Genomic DNA, 14,583 nt, shown 5'->3' on the forward strand with positions numbered 1-14,583 from the left:
CGTGTAACATGCCACCAGGAAGAATATGTGGATGTCTTTAAAAACAGCATCTGCATCTCTCTCACAACACCGTCATTCTAACCTTGCACTGGAAGAACACCAAGGTGCTATGCAGGACACTGAAATGTTCCAGACGATCTGCAATAAGCATGTCACAAAACAGCAGCCTTAGGAATTCAGTTTCATTCTGTCTGCAATAAAATGGGAGATAATGTGCATCGGGGATAAATCAAGATCCAAATAAACCCTAGACCACAACTTCAATTTAGAGCCTTCTTGCAGTCAGGTCCAAGTGCTACGCAGTGAGGGTGAATCTCTGGAAGGTCAGTATGATTTTTTTAAGGACGTTGCTCAAACCAGACCGTGAATCTGGGTCTGGCCAAGAGGACGGCCCCGCCCAAACCCTTTGCCCTTGTGAGCCCCTGGGGCTCTTCTTCTCCAACAACTGTTGCAGTGATGACCATGCTCCAGACATTCTCTGCATTCAAAAGGAGTTTTTAAAAAGTCAATATAATTTTAAACAAGGTTTGATAACATTCAGGTGCTTTTTAAAATCTCTAACTTTTCTTGAGCACATTATTGTTGGATACACTAGACTAGCTTACCATACAATAGTTTACAAATGTAATCTATTTTTGCCCGTTTCCTTATCAAACCTGTGAATAATGTTTGTGAAGTATATCAATCCTGCCGGGCAATCTTAGGTGTTTTGAGGACTGTTGCCAACTCATATGTCAGGGGCTATCAAAATACTGGCTTGCTTTGCGGTAACAGTTCAGCGCCTGAACGGAGTGCCCAGGAAGGGCTGCAGTGTTTCTGGGCATGCTTGGAACACCCTTGCAAATATAGCAAGTAGAGCCAGCTGACAGGAAACAAATTCATTGTATTTAAAACATTTGTCTGTCTTCAGACATTTAAAAAGTTACCATTTATTGACATTTTTAAAAAGAAAACAAGAAATCTGCCCTGGCCAGTTTGGCTCAGCGGTTAGAGCGTCAGCCTGCGGTCCGGAGGGACCCGGGTTCAGTTCCCGCTAAGGGCATGTACCTCGGTTGCAGTTTGTCCCCGGCCCTGGTTGGTCGTGTGGGTGGCAGCCACTCGATGTGTCCCTTTCAGGTCGATGTTTCTCTCTCTCCGTTCCTCTCTCTCCCTCCCACTCTATCTGAACAAAAAATGGAAAAATGTCCTCTGGTGAGGATAAAAAAAAAAAAAAAAAAGAAATCAAAGGCAGATGCAACTACAACCTAATGGCACTGGCAAGTACCAGTCTGTAAACTTGGATTAATCCTTCCTAATTCCCACTTTTCAGCCCAAGAAAAGAATGCAGCCCTGTTCTGTTCTGCCCCGAAAGGGTGCTGGGGCAGGCCGTCCACACCGGCGTCTGACCTCAGTCGGGTCTCTGGCTGTATGTTTAGCATTAGATGTCTCCACGGCTCCCGCACTGCAGTGTCCAGCCTGCCTGGCCGGCACCGATGATGTGAAGACTGTCTGTGGACTTCGGGAAGTCGCCTGAAATTACCCAAGATTCCAAAAGCTCTACTCGCTGCGATAGTCATGACACGGCGCAGATGGTCCGGGCCTCAAATGGACTTGTTTGTGCGCATGTCTGAGGAAAGGGGAGGGAAGCCTGCCTTATTTGGGTTGCAAAGTAAATTTCATTTTGCCAAATCAGATTCACATCTGTGTATATAAGTGAACGAATCAATTAGCCTTTAAACCACCCAAAGTTGAGTGGTTTAAGCCACAGTCTGCAGGTAGGCACCTTAGGGTGGGGTCACCTGGGTGGTGTCATGGTCTCAGCTGGCCTCTTTGCGGAGTGTGGTTCGCTCTGCTGGTCCCGGCTGGGCTTTCTCACGTGTCTGGGGCCCCAGCTCTGTTGTAGGTCATCTCGAATCCTCCAGCCAGAAGCCCACTGCCCGTTTTCCTCTATAAAGTGATATTAGAACGCTGACACACCCCTTCGCTTATTCATTGCCTATGGCTGATCTTACACGAAGCAGGAGACGTGCCCGGTTGTGATGAGAAATGTACAGCATGTGAAGCCTAAACTGGGTCCTGTCTGACCCTTGACGTGAAAACCCCGCTGAGCCCAGTTCACACAGGTTTTGTTCACACGACATCTCCGGGATCCAAGAGTGAGCCTGCAGACCTCCAAGATCCCTGGGGACTGACATGGAAGCAGCACAGTCACTGTCTCCACGTTCTGTGGGCAAAAGCAAGTCAGAAGGCCAGTCCAGACCCCAGGGACGGTGCAGAACCCAGGTCTTGACAGAAGAAACTGAAAACTCACATTTCATAGGGCATGGGTGCAGGGTGAAGGACTCCAGTTATATTTGCAATGTACCCCACGGGGTCACAAATAATTACCTTCAGACTAAAAGAATTATGATGGAAGAGGGGGTATATCCACCAGTGGGACAGCCCATGAGGATCATCTGAGTCATTGTTAATCACATATCTGACTAAGAAGTTCCTGCAGACTTCTGTCACAAGAGTATGTCCACACGAGTGTGGCAGAGATGAACTTGAACTCTTAGTTATTGACATTACAGCCAGGTCCTGGGAGCACCATACTGTAAGCGGAATGTTCATTAACAGCCTTAGGAGATAGTTACAGACTTGATCTATGGACACTAGATCCCTGAGCCTGAAGGGAAATTAAAACAAAGCTCAGTTAAAATTACTGAGCTCATTAAGGTGGCTGCTATGGAAACGACTCCACCTTTCCCAGCACACGGTCCTCACGGAGCCCTGGACACAGGCCCCTCCAGCTGTGGCCACGCTCGAGGCAGATCTCCATCCAGCCAACAAAAAGGAGGCGAGACGTGTCACATCTTTTTTGAAGGTCTTGCCTCAAAGTGGTAGCAGCATCGGATTTCATGTTCTAGTGCTGGGAAGTCAGCACTGGGCTTCCTGCCAGGGATGCTCTGTCGCCCGTGCCCAGAAGCGGACGGAAGGTGCATCAGCTTTCGCGATTCACGCCCAACCTTGGTGAGGAAAGGATTGATCTTGAGATCAAGTGTCATGAGAAGGCCACAGGCACAGAAGGAGGAAAGTCTTCACAGCAGGTGCTTTGGTGGTGATGAGATTTGTTACAAGAAGCTGCTGGCACCCAGTGTGACCCGTGAGATAGGCTCCATCTGAGGCCGAGGCTTTGAGCAGGGCTCTTGCAGGAAGTGAGTATGTTTATGTGACCAGTGTTGGTCAGTGTGCCTACCTTAGGAAATGCACTGATGAACACGTGGCATTTTGGAATTAGATTGTTTGTAATGCTATTCACAATATGTCGAATATCACACAGTAATACAGGAGAAGCTGGGGCTGTGCCCTGTCCCACCAACCCCGACACTCAGCCGTCACTCTGGGCCGCTCCCTGAGGTTCTGATAGAAATGCAGTTTTAAGACCTCACAGTGATTCTGAGGAAGAACCACTACTTTTTTGTTTTTTGTTTTTCAAATCCTCACCTGAGGATATGTGTACTGATTTTTAGAAAGAGAAGGAAGAGAAAGAGAGAAACATTGGTGTGAGAAACATCAGTTGGTCACCTTCCACACACCAGTATGTGCCCTGACGGGGAATCAAACCCAAAACCTTCTTTTCGGTGTATGGGACAACGCTCCAACCAACTGAGCCACCCAGCCGGGGCAGGAGAACCACTGCTTTTAAAAATAAAACATGTCACCAAGAAGGACACTTTCTTTAGCGTGTGTTACTAGAGGCAAGAAAAAGATCCTGCCGGTGTTAGGCGGTCATGCGGTTACTTGGACGGGTCCCGGCACTTCAGGTGGTCACGGTTTCACAGGAGAGTTCTCTGATCTTGAGGAGGGGAGGGCCCCAGAGTCGCTCAGTGATGTCCTGTCCCCGCAGCAGGTCCTGCTGGTGCAGCGGCAGCTGACCGTGAACGCGGACGACTCGGCCGGGTTCCAGGTGGCTCTGAAGGTCTACGTGGAGAGTGCGGCCGCCCAGAGCGGGTGTCTGCGGTAAGTGGGGGTGTCTGCGGTAAGGGGGGTGTTTACGGTAAGTGGGGGTGTCTGCGGTAAGGGGTATTTCACAGTAAGTGGGGGTGTCTGCGGTAAGGGGGGTGTCTGCGGTAAGGGGGGTGTTTACATTAAGTGGGGTGTCTGCGGTAAGGGGAGGTGTCTGCGGTAGGGGGGTGTCTGCGGTAAGTAGGGGTGTCTGCGGTAAGTGGGGGTGTCTGCGGTAAGGGGGGGTGTCTGCGGTAGGGGAGTGTCTGCGGTAGGGGGGTGTCTGCGGTAAGTAGGGGTGTCTGCAGTAAGTGGGGGTGTCTGCGGTAAGGGCGGTGTCTGCGGTAAGTGGGGGTGTCTGCGGTAATGGGGGTGTTTACATTAAGTGGGGTGTCTGCGGTAAGGGGAGGTGTCTGCGGTAGGGGGGTGTCTGCGGTAAGTAGGGGTGTCTGCGGTAAGTGGGGGTGTCTGCGGTAAGGGGCGGTGTCTGCGGTAGGGGGGCGGTGTCTGCGGTAAGTGGGGGTGTCTGCAGTAAGTGGGGGTGTCTGCGGTAAGGGGGCGTGTCTGCGGTAAGAGGGGTGTCTGCGGTAAGAGGGGTGTCTGCGGTAAGTGGGGGTGTCTGCGGTAAGGGGGGGTGTCTGCAGTAAGGGGCGGTGTCTGCGGTAGGGGGGCGGTGTCTGCGGTAAGTGGGGGTGTCTGCAGTAAGTGGGGGTGTCTGCGGTAAGGGGGCGTGTCTGCGGTAAGAGGGGTGTCTGCGGTAAGGGGTGTCTGCGGTAAGTGGGGGTGTCTGCGGTAGGGGGGTGTCTGCGGTAGGGGGGTGTCTGCGGTAGGGGGGTGTCTGCGGTAAGTGGGGGTGTCTGCGGTAAGGGAGCGTGTCTGCGGTAAGGGGGGGTGTCTGAGGTAAGGGGGCGTGTCTGCAGTAAGGAGGCGTGTCTGCGGTAGGGGGGTGTCTGCGGTAAGTGGGGGTGTCTGCGGTAAGTGGGGGTGTCTGCGGTAAGGGCGGTGTCTGCGGTAAGGGGGCGTGTCTGCAGTAAGGAGGCGTGTCTGCGGTAAGGAGTGTGTGTCTGCGGTAAGTGGGGGTGTCTGCGGTAAGGGGGGACACTATTGAGAATCCCCCTGTGCCCCTGGGGATGCATTGGGGAGCTCAGGATGAATTAGTGAAGGGCACCGGGGAAAGGAGGAAGCAGGAGGGAGGCAGGCAGGTCAGTGATGAGCCAGGTGCCTTCAGCTGGTTCTCTAACCCAGCTGTTCCTGAGCCACATCCTCTCTGCTAGACGTCGGCGTCCTGCCGGGGACATGCAGGGTGTCCCAGAGCTCGGTGACTGCAGCCTGGGTCAGCTTAGCCTAAGAACGTCATCCAGTGAGCGGGAGGTGTCCCCGGAAGTGCGACTGCTTGGAGGAGGACAGGGTGTGTCCGCGGGCAGCACCCCACTCTGCTGTCTGCAGATGGAAAGCCCATCTCTCAGGCCCTCGGCCTGGGCCGCTGCTGACAGAAATGGATCTAGAAATTACTCACGATTACTATTCTTGCTGTTTCAGTGCCAGTCCTGCTTCTGTGTTATAGTCCCCAGCAGCAGCGTCCTTACATGTCATCGCTCTGGTGGTTTCAGCCTTAACTGAAAATGCCCCGTGTCCCTTTGAGGGAAGACCTGCGCTGGTCAGTCACTCAGCTCCGCCCTCTGATCAGGGCTGAGGCCATGAAGGCAGAGGGAACAGCCCCCCTCCTGTCTGAGCTAAGGTTGCAGACATTGCCCCGGAGCACCTGTGTCAGCAGGTCCCTGGTGCCTCGTTGGCCCAGCTCCAGACACACGGTCATTCCCGGCTACGGGATGCTCGGAAGCCAGTGTCCAGCAGAAAGGAGTGAGGTCGTGAGGACGGCCTCAGCCCAGCTGTGACCGGGCACTGGATGTGTCCCTGCTGAACAAAGCAGGGTTCTGTTAGGAAGGGGGTGACAGCTGGGGTCACATGTCTGCTGCGTGACCCCAAGAGTGACTGAGAAGACAGAATGACTTCATCCATGAAAGATGCGTGGCCAGGGCCTGGAACAGAGCATACCTCTCCGTGGTTTTCCCCATTAGATGTACAGAGTGGGCAGAAGTAGGTTTACAGTTGTTTGTATGCAGAACAGTTTATTCTTGTATTATTATTAATTGTTGTATTCTTTTCCATGTGAACACCTGTGAACCTGCTTTTGCCCCACCTATATATGAATATAATCACTATTCCCATCATATTGTTTTGCTGCTTCTCATACTTTCACAGATATGCTTGTGTCCCTCAAATTTCCTTCCTCTGTTCCTTTAACTTTGTCATGCTTTTTGGCTTTGACACCCAACGAAGGCTTGGCTTTCGTAATGACTCACCCAGTGAAAGTGCTGGGTTTTATAGCTACTGAGTTAGCAGTCGGTTAGACACCGTCTCACACCTATGCCAAGTCCTGGGGTTCTACATGCAACACCTCACGTAATCCCATTGAACTATTATCAACACTATTCTGCGGATGAGGAAACTCAGGTTAAACAAGGAGCCCTAGGTGCCCGGCTGGTGTGGCTCAATGGACTAAGCATTGTCCCATGGACTGAGAGGTCCTGGTTCGATTCCCGGTCAGGGCACATGCCCGGGTTGCGGATGCCTGGGCTGTGGTCTCAGTCCCCAGTCGGGGGCGTGCAGGAGGCAACCGATCTCTGTTTTGAGATCACATTGATGTTTCTATCTCTCTCTCCCTTCCTCGCTCTCTAAAAAAATCAATAAAAACATATATTTAAAAAAACAATGGGCCCAAGGTAACAAAGCTAAAAAGTGATTGGGCCCCACTTCGGACCAGTCCCTCATCACACCACGGATCTGCATGAGTCCTTCAGAAGCTCAAGAACTGGGCTGAAATTTTGTGCATTTCTTACAGTCTTACAGGTAGTCTGGAAAATTGGAAGGTTTAGGTAGAGGATATGTGATTTAATATTTACTAAGTAATTCATTTGTGGAAGGCAGATCATGAAGTGCTAGGCTGAGTATTTTAAACTTTATCCTAAAAAAACAGTCAAGGATGAAAATGTCTCCACTATATTGTCAGGTTACATTTGAAGATAACAGACCCATTGAGACTATGATGATAGCTATGGATTCTCTTCCCAGGAAAAAAAATAGATGTATACATTAATGTGTAGTTCATTTTTGGGACTTCAAGACACCCTCCCCCGAACCCCCAATAGACCCATCCATCAACTCCTGGGATTAGAATATGTTCAATTTCTATTTATTCATTTGATTCTATTATAAACCTTTCCCCCAAAAGTTTGATATTGAGCTAATAACAATATTTGCTACAGCCTCCCTTATGTAGTAGACTAGATGAAAAAACTAACCAACTCTATGAAAACAAGTCTATATCAAATCACCACTAGTTACAGGCAGCAACTAAACAAAAAAGTATTAAAATGTGTGTGTAGTTACCACCACCTGCTGGTCACACTTAGGAAATCCTAAATCTACATTTAGCTTGACTAGTACATGAGTATGTTCTTTATTCTCTAGAAAATCAATATTCTTGTGTTTCTAACCTCTCATTTTGATTTCTAATCTGAATATTTGTGAAACATTAGGCAGAATAAGCTAGACTTGCACAATTACTTTTTAAAAGACACCTTTGTATTTGTCTCCTACTCCGAAGTTTGTGAATCCATCCCTCCTCTTTTTCTACCTGAATTTAGACTTTGTCATCTCTCACCTAAGCTGCCCTGCGTGTCTGGCTTTCTTCCTGCTTCTTGTGACAGCTCCCCATGGACACCCAGTCCGCCAGCAGAGGATTGTTTCAGCACAGCTCTAACCTGACACTCCCGGTTTGAATCCTCAGTGGCTCCTCAGGGCTACCAGGTTAAATCCAGTCTTCACTTCATCTTGTCTCTTCTGCCACCCCCTCGCCTTACTCCTCTAAAATATGTCATATGGGCTTTTAGGCACTTGGGCTGGTGCTGAAAGAAACAAATCTGTCTTCCCTGAATAGGAAAAGCAGTTTTTAAAAACTGCAATCACAGCCAGAATGTGGACTCTCACACTTGACTGGATAGAAAGTTGAGAAGTGAGCCCTGGCCGGTTTGGCTCAGCGGTTAGAGCGTCGGCCTGCGGTCTGGAGAGACCCGGGTTCGGTTCCCGCTAAGGGCATGTACCTTGGTTGCAGTTTGTCCCCGGCCCTGGTTGGTCGTGCGGGTGGCAGCCACTCGATGTGTCCCTTCACGTCGATGTTTCTCACTCTCTCTCCCTTCCTCTCTCTCCCTCCCATTCTATCTGTACCAAAAATGGAAAAAATATCCTCGGGTGAGGATAAAAAAAAAAAAAAAAAAAAAAAAGAAAGTTGAGAAGTGAGTGTGTGTGCATCAGAGAAAGGAGGAAAGGACCCCAGGTGCTGGACACCAGACTCAGCAGCAGTGACTCGGGCAGGACCCCAAACAAAAGCTGTCAGTCAGGGAGAGTGGCAAGACCACGAATTTGGCAAGTGCGGTGGAGGGTGATAGGACCCTCCCAAGAGCCACACGCAGGCCCGGCAGCGGCCTGCACTCAGGCTTCTGAACCCTGGCACGACAGGTAATAAATCTTCTTGAATGAATGAATGAATGAATGAATGAATGAAAGAAATGTCACAAAAGTTATTTATATTTGCGATGTCTGTAAGATACTGAGGGAGTCTTCATGATGCTAAACCAGAAAACTAAAAATTATGTCAGATTTATTGAAGTTCTCGACGACAAGCCTTGGGTTTTCTGGCAGGTCTTTCCTATGCGAATGGGTAAGATAATTTCATAGCACACAGAGATGATTAGGATGATTTCTTCTTGTCATGATTTTCCTGTGGTTAATTTCACCTAATCTTTTCCATTTCAGTATTTCTATACAGAAGCTTTCAAATGAATCTCGCTACATGATTTATGAGTTCTGGGAGAATAGTAGTGTGTGGAATAGGTAAGTGATGATAAAGCTTTCTTTCAATATGTTATTTATTCATTTATTTATATTTGTTTAATGTACTTTGCCAGGGAGGTGGAAGGCACATGATGAATTCTAGGAGTTGTAGGGAAAACTCCATTTTCTTCACCTCACCTTAAAACCTGGCCCATTTGATTATTTTCCAAAATCGCACTCTTTTAGAAATTTATTTCATGGATTAGAAACCACTTTCCTCTTGGTGCACAAATAGTTTTGGTAATGATGTTTTCAGGAAAAGAAACGTAGACGTGGGTCGCAGGTGTCTCAGGATGGCGGGAGCGCCTGGGACGCAGAAAAAAACAAGAAGAATGTTTACTTCCTAATTCTTCTTAAACTCTGTGCTGATTGTATTCCACAACAAAACTCTGTATAATGGTTAAGGTCATCACAACCTAACTTTTCTAAATGTCTCTACTGCAAATAAAGGGGAAATTTAAAACATTGTTTGGAAAAGATTAAAAGTAAATCAACTTCTCTTAATCATTCGACAATGCATATGTATATCAAATCACCACATCATATATGTCGAATATATATTTTTGTCTATTATTCCTCAATAAAGTTAAACAACAAGTTAACTTGTTAAAATTAAAATAGTTGCTAATAAGTAAATAGTATACTAGAAAAATGGGATAAAGGAAATGTTTGTTATTCTCAGATTCTATAAATAGTTCCAGTTGATTTTAGATGGCAGGAGAGTATAGCTCTCCAATGAAGTTCAGATTTGTGTTCATACGGCAGTGGCATACCTGGAAGTCTAATTGATACATATTTCACCGAGAAGTTTTATTTCTTTGGCTGTCTTACCGCACTGAGTGCATGATGTCACCTGTGGGACTGTGGTCAGACGGGAGCCTGGAGCAACTTCTTCCCTCTTCTTGGCCTGCTCGTTGAGACAGATGGTTTTTCTTCTTGTTCTCCAGGGATGGAAAATCTAGACCCTCTTCTTAGCTAGCCTATTTTTCAAACATCCTGACAGCCCAGGTATTCTATTTTTCCATTTTAACTTCTTGCTGAAGTTAAAGTCTGTCTCCTTTTGTTTTACTTCTGTAGAGAATTAATATCCTCCTGTTTTAAAAAAATCTTTTAAAGAAAATTTTCTGATAACAACTGTTAAGTTCCTAAGCCTTTATTTTTTTAGGCTAAGTAACTATAGAGAGACATCTGTATTCAGGTACTTCATTCATGTCATCCAAAACCTTGTCATCCTGCCTGAATGGGAACTCTGCTGAGCTCTGCTTAGGAAGATTGTAATGAAATGCAAAGCTTTAACCTGCACTTACTTACACAGCCACCTTCAGACGAATTATAGCAAGACATTCCAAAGAAGTAACGTGGACTTCTTGGAAACCCCAGAGCTCACGTCTACAATGCTCGTTCCAGGTAATTATCCTGGGTCTGCCTGCTTCCCTGTGCTTGTGGCTGCTGCCCGTGACTTCTGAAAAGATAGAGGGGCAGGGGGAGGAACGGCACTCAGTGGTGCTCTTTATTCTCTCTTTATACATCTTATAATTCAAGAGTGGGGGAAAGGAACGACATCTCTACTTATTCTATTGCCTTTAGTCCTTACTTGACCCGATTTGTATTTCTGGCTATATTAAACTTAATGTTAGTCATCTGTTGGTCGCCTTCAAAATTTTAAAAAACTTGAAGTACAAGTAAATTCACAATTTTTAATTCAAATGCTTCACCACAATATAATTTGGTGTATTAAATAAAATTAGAAATAAGTGACCCATAGACTGGAGATTAGAATTGATAGGAATATTTTTATTATAATAGCTGTTAAAATATTACTTGTAATTGGGGGACGGGAGAAAGGAAAGAGAAATTTGAAATGAAATTGTCTAAGACATCTGGCCTAGGTAAAGCTTCAGATAACAGAACTGCACTCATCTGCTCATCCACTCATCCACTCAGTGGCTGTCCGAACAAGAATCTGCTGAGTGTTGGATGAGCTGGGCACCGCGCTGACTCAGCTCCAGTTCGAACGAGCCCCTGCTGGGAGCTAGAGAAGGTAGAGCACAGACGCGGTGCCTGCCCACAGAACGCTCTCCGTCCAGTAGGAAATACAAGTCTGCAGAGAAGAGCCGAGCTCAGGGCATGATGCAGGCTTGCTGTGGGAGTCTCAACGTGCGACATGGATTCAGAGCAGTCACTGCTTCTTTAAGAGTTTAAGGAGGAAGTGGTCCTTGAGTTTGACCTGTAAGGATGAAATTTGGACAAACAATGGAGAAGGGTTCTTGGGTAGGGGCAAATTGGAGACATGAACAAGGCTAAACATGTTCGATGTGGTTGGCTAAGTTGGTGCAAAGGTCCGGCCAAGGCAGATAGCTTGTGTCGGGCACCTGTGGAGAGGAGCCCGAAGGGAAAAGTTGAAAAGGTCATCATGAGTTTGGACTTTCTTCTTACAGTAATATGGGGCCATTAAGGGTCCTGAGAGGCATAGTGGCATTGTCTCGTAATAACCGTGGCAGGAAGGACAAGTGTGTCCTGTGGGGAAGAGACAGTGGTCAGCTAGGGCAGTAATCTAGGGCAGGAAAAAGAAGCACCTGACCCAGGAGCTACCCAGAGACTGTTTCCTTGCAGATTCTGTTTTCATGAGTTAACCCCAGCAAGATGCTGGTGGAAGCCTGGGATTGGCGAGAAAGTGTGTAGGTAAGGACAAAATGCCTAACAAAAGCCTGGAGAAATGCTTTACAGTGATACCTCGGTTCTCGAACACCTCGGTTTTCAACCAAATGGAGATTCGAGAAACTTTTGTCTCGGAATCCGAACAAATATTTGGAACTCGAACTTCCGAGATGAGCCGAGTTGAGCCGAATGGCGTTCATTCGGCCCAGCGCGCCTTGCTCGCGTCATCAGTGTGAGTGCAGAGAGAGAGTCACGCTTTGTGGAGTCACGCTTTCCTATTGGTTTCATTGCTTCGGTTCTCGAACAATTCGGTTCTCGACCGTCCTCCTGGAACGAATTATGTTCAAGAACCGAGGTATCACTGTATTTGAAAGGTTGGGAGCAAAAGCCTCTTACATTAGGAGACTGAGCAGAGGCAGGAAAATACTGTGGCAAGACTGGGGTATCTATAGCAACCTGGTAGGCTTTCTGGCCCAACTCCACTTCATCGTCTTGAACTGACTTCCCTACGCTCTGGGCACTGCCAGCACATGTATTCTGTTGCCCCTCTCTCCAGAGCATTCTAGTGTAGAAAAACCGTGTGTGTAAACTGGAGCATGTCTTATTCTCAGAGCCCAAATTCAACACAACGTAATGCCTTCTAATTGCTAATCCTATTTTGCATTAATTTTCATATCACATCTAATTTCAATCATGACCACTGGCATTTGCCAGAATAGAAAGAAAAGTTAGGCTTGATTTCTAACACAATTTTTTAAACCTACTTCACACAAGACTAATAGGGCATCTGAATCTATTTTAAAGTGGAAGTTTTATAACCCATCTCCCTGGACAAAAACATGGAACTAGCTTATAAATATTATTTATGGTTTTAATGGTCCTATGACTTCTAATATGTTAATAACTAGTTTTTTGCATTTTGTGTGTTATATAGTTCTGAAGGCTAAAAATGATTAAAAACATTTTAGCTGCACATATTTAGACCCAAAATAAAAATCTGAAAAAAAAAATGCTATTCATTTAGAAATATATGATGAGTAGTTTGGTATTTATAAGTTAACTCACAGATTATGATGTCTAATAAGATTGTTTTTAATTAAGATTTCTCGGTAGTTTACCTAAGATACAGCTTAAGAATTAAAGCAACCAAACCAGCCAGCATCCAATATAAAAATACAAACCAAAATAGATTGCTATGAACTCTGAAACATAAAACTCACTCAAATGAGGTAGCAACCCATAGGCATCATCAATCACCCAGACAAAAAGAGGACGAGAATTTGTCTATGGAGCAGAATATCCCTTGGCAACGGAGAAAGGCCTGTGACTATGGAAAAGAGAAGATCCAAGAAAACAAGATCCTACTGTCAAGAGTACTATTTAAACAGCTTTGAAAACAAATTTTATCCTTTTCATTTGTCTGTTTCTCAGAGCATTCCACCAGTCTTATGTCTTTCCCACAGGTTTGTCTGTAGGATATTTATATTCACTGGGGAAAATTTTCCAATTTTACAATGCAGATGTAGTAAAAAGTGTTACTGTGCAATCTTTCAAAATTGGTATATAAGTCTATAAAATATGTGCCAAAATTGGTGTATAAAAGTAGATTAAAAGAATATGATTTTACCTACAGGGCATCTATAATCTCACTGCTAAGACAAACTCTATTGGACAGAACTGTCAGTTAGACTCTGCAGGTGCCAGACCGGACGGCCACACCTGCGCAGGAAGCCTGCAGTCCGGGCGCACAGTTAGGAGCTAGTGACTGAGGAGGGTCAGTAATCATGCAGACTGAAGTGGGGGAAATGGTCTCGAATGATTTGCACCTTGAACTTACTTAGCCTTGGCAGGCATTGTCATCATTTAAAAAACTTTTTCTATTTTTAGCATCGTGGTGGATCCTGAACAACAACTAGATGTTTCCACACATTCTCTTTATGGTCCAGGTACAAACCATGTGTCAATTTAAATGTGAATAAAAAATTCTCTATGGCTATTTACTCTATACTTTTGCTATATTTACTCTGAGATGTACACTCTTCTTTAATGTCTTATGTAACTTGCTCCTCCTTGTGAAATGTCGCTCAGTTTTTACAGTTCACTGTTATTCTTGACATTTGCTGTTTTGCTATACTGCAACCCAAAACCCTTTAGTTATAAAATTCTAATATGTGAAAAAAAGGTGTATCCTTAAGGGAACAAAATTGTGAAAAAGAAACTGATAAAGCAAATATTTAAAATGTGAACTTAGAGAATATTACTTCATAGAATAGATTTGTAGATTTGTCATAAACTGTAAAGGTTAAATCAGTGTTTTGTGATTTTTAAGTAACTTATTTTCTGTGAGTGAAGTTTATTCTTCTACAAGGCCTACTCCTAGGCCTAGTCACTTTATCTTATTTGAGAAGTTAATGCATTATCCAGCATGACTGGTACCCTATATGCAGAGGACAGCCGGCATTCAGGGGCACAGAGAATTGGTCATGTGACCACACTGCAGCCACCCACACAACAACAAGAGGCCTCCGGAGACACCAACCTCCACCCTGACCTTGAACGTATAGTCTCTAGAACTGTGAGAAAATGTTTGTTGTTTAATCCAAAAAAAAAGAAAAAAGTTAACACATAACTTTACATAAAACCATCTTGACCGTAACCTGCAGAATCTCTATCCGTCAGAGTATGAACTGGCTTTTTAAAAGTGAGAGTTCTGTGAAAGGCACCATTTGTTACTGTGACACCATTAAAGCACTTGTTAGCATCTCAATTCCCTGGATGTTCGTCAAACAAATCAAGAAAAGTAGAAAGATTTACTTTGAGAAAATCTGGTTCAAATTTTATGGTCTATGATCTGAGGGCTAAATTTTTGACACTTGTATTTCAAAATACTTTAGAAATAATATTTGAACCTAAGTAGACAAAGAAGAAATACAGCACAGGCACCAAGTTTAGGGAAATAGTAAAATAGGGCAAGTGCTGGGCGGTATGTACTTTCTGGATTCAGTG

General features: G+C 45.6%; 1 protein-coding gene across 1 annotated transcript in view; it reads left to right on the forward strand.

Moving 5' to 3' along the window:
* Positions 1–13,546, forward strand: part of NECAB1 (N-terminal EF-hand calcium binding protein 1) — a 72,517-nt gene extending 58,971 nt beyond the window's left edge. Inside the window, exons 10-13 of the mRNA XM_036264456.1 lie at positions 3,869–3,981; positions 8,842–8,919; positions 10,235–10,326; positions 13,465–13,546. Of these exons, the coding sequence (XP_036120349.1) occupies positions 3,869–3,981; positions 8,842–8,919; positions 10,235–10,326; positions 13,465–13,493 (312 nt within the window). The 3' untranslated portion in view covers positions 13,494–13,546. The remainder of the gene's footprint in view (positions 1–3,868; positions 3,982–8,841; positions 8,920–10,234; positions 10,327–13,464) is intronic.
* The last annotated feature ends 1,037 nt before the right edge of the window (positions 13,547–14,583 follow it).

This window comes from Molossus molossus, unplaced genomic scaffold, assembly GCF_014108415.1.
Source record: "Molossus molossus isolate mMolMol1 unplaced genomic scaffold, mMolMol1.p scaffold_m16_p_16, whole genome shotgun sequence".
Taxonomy (NCBI): Eukaryota; Metazoa; Chordata; class Mammalia; order Chiroptera; family Molossidae; genus Molossus; species Molossus molossus.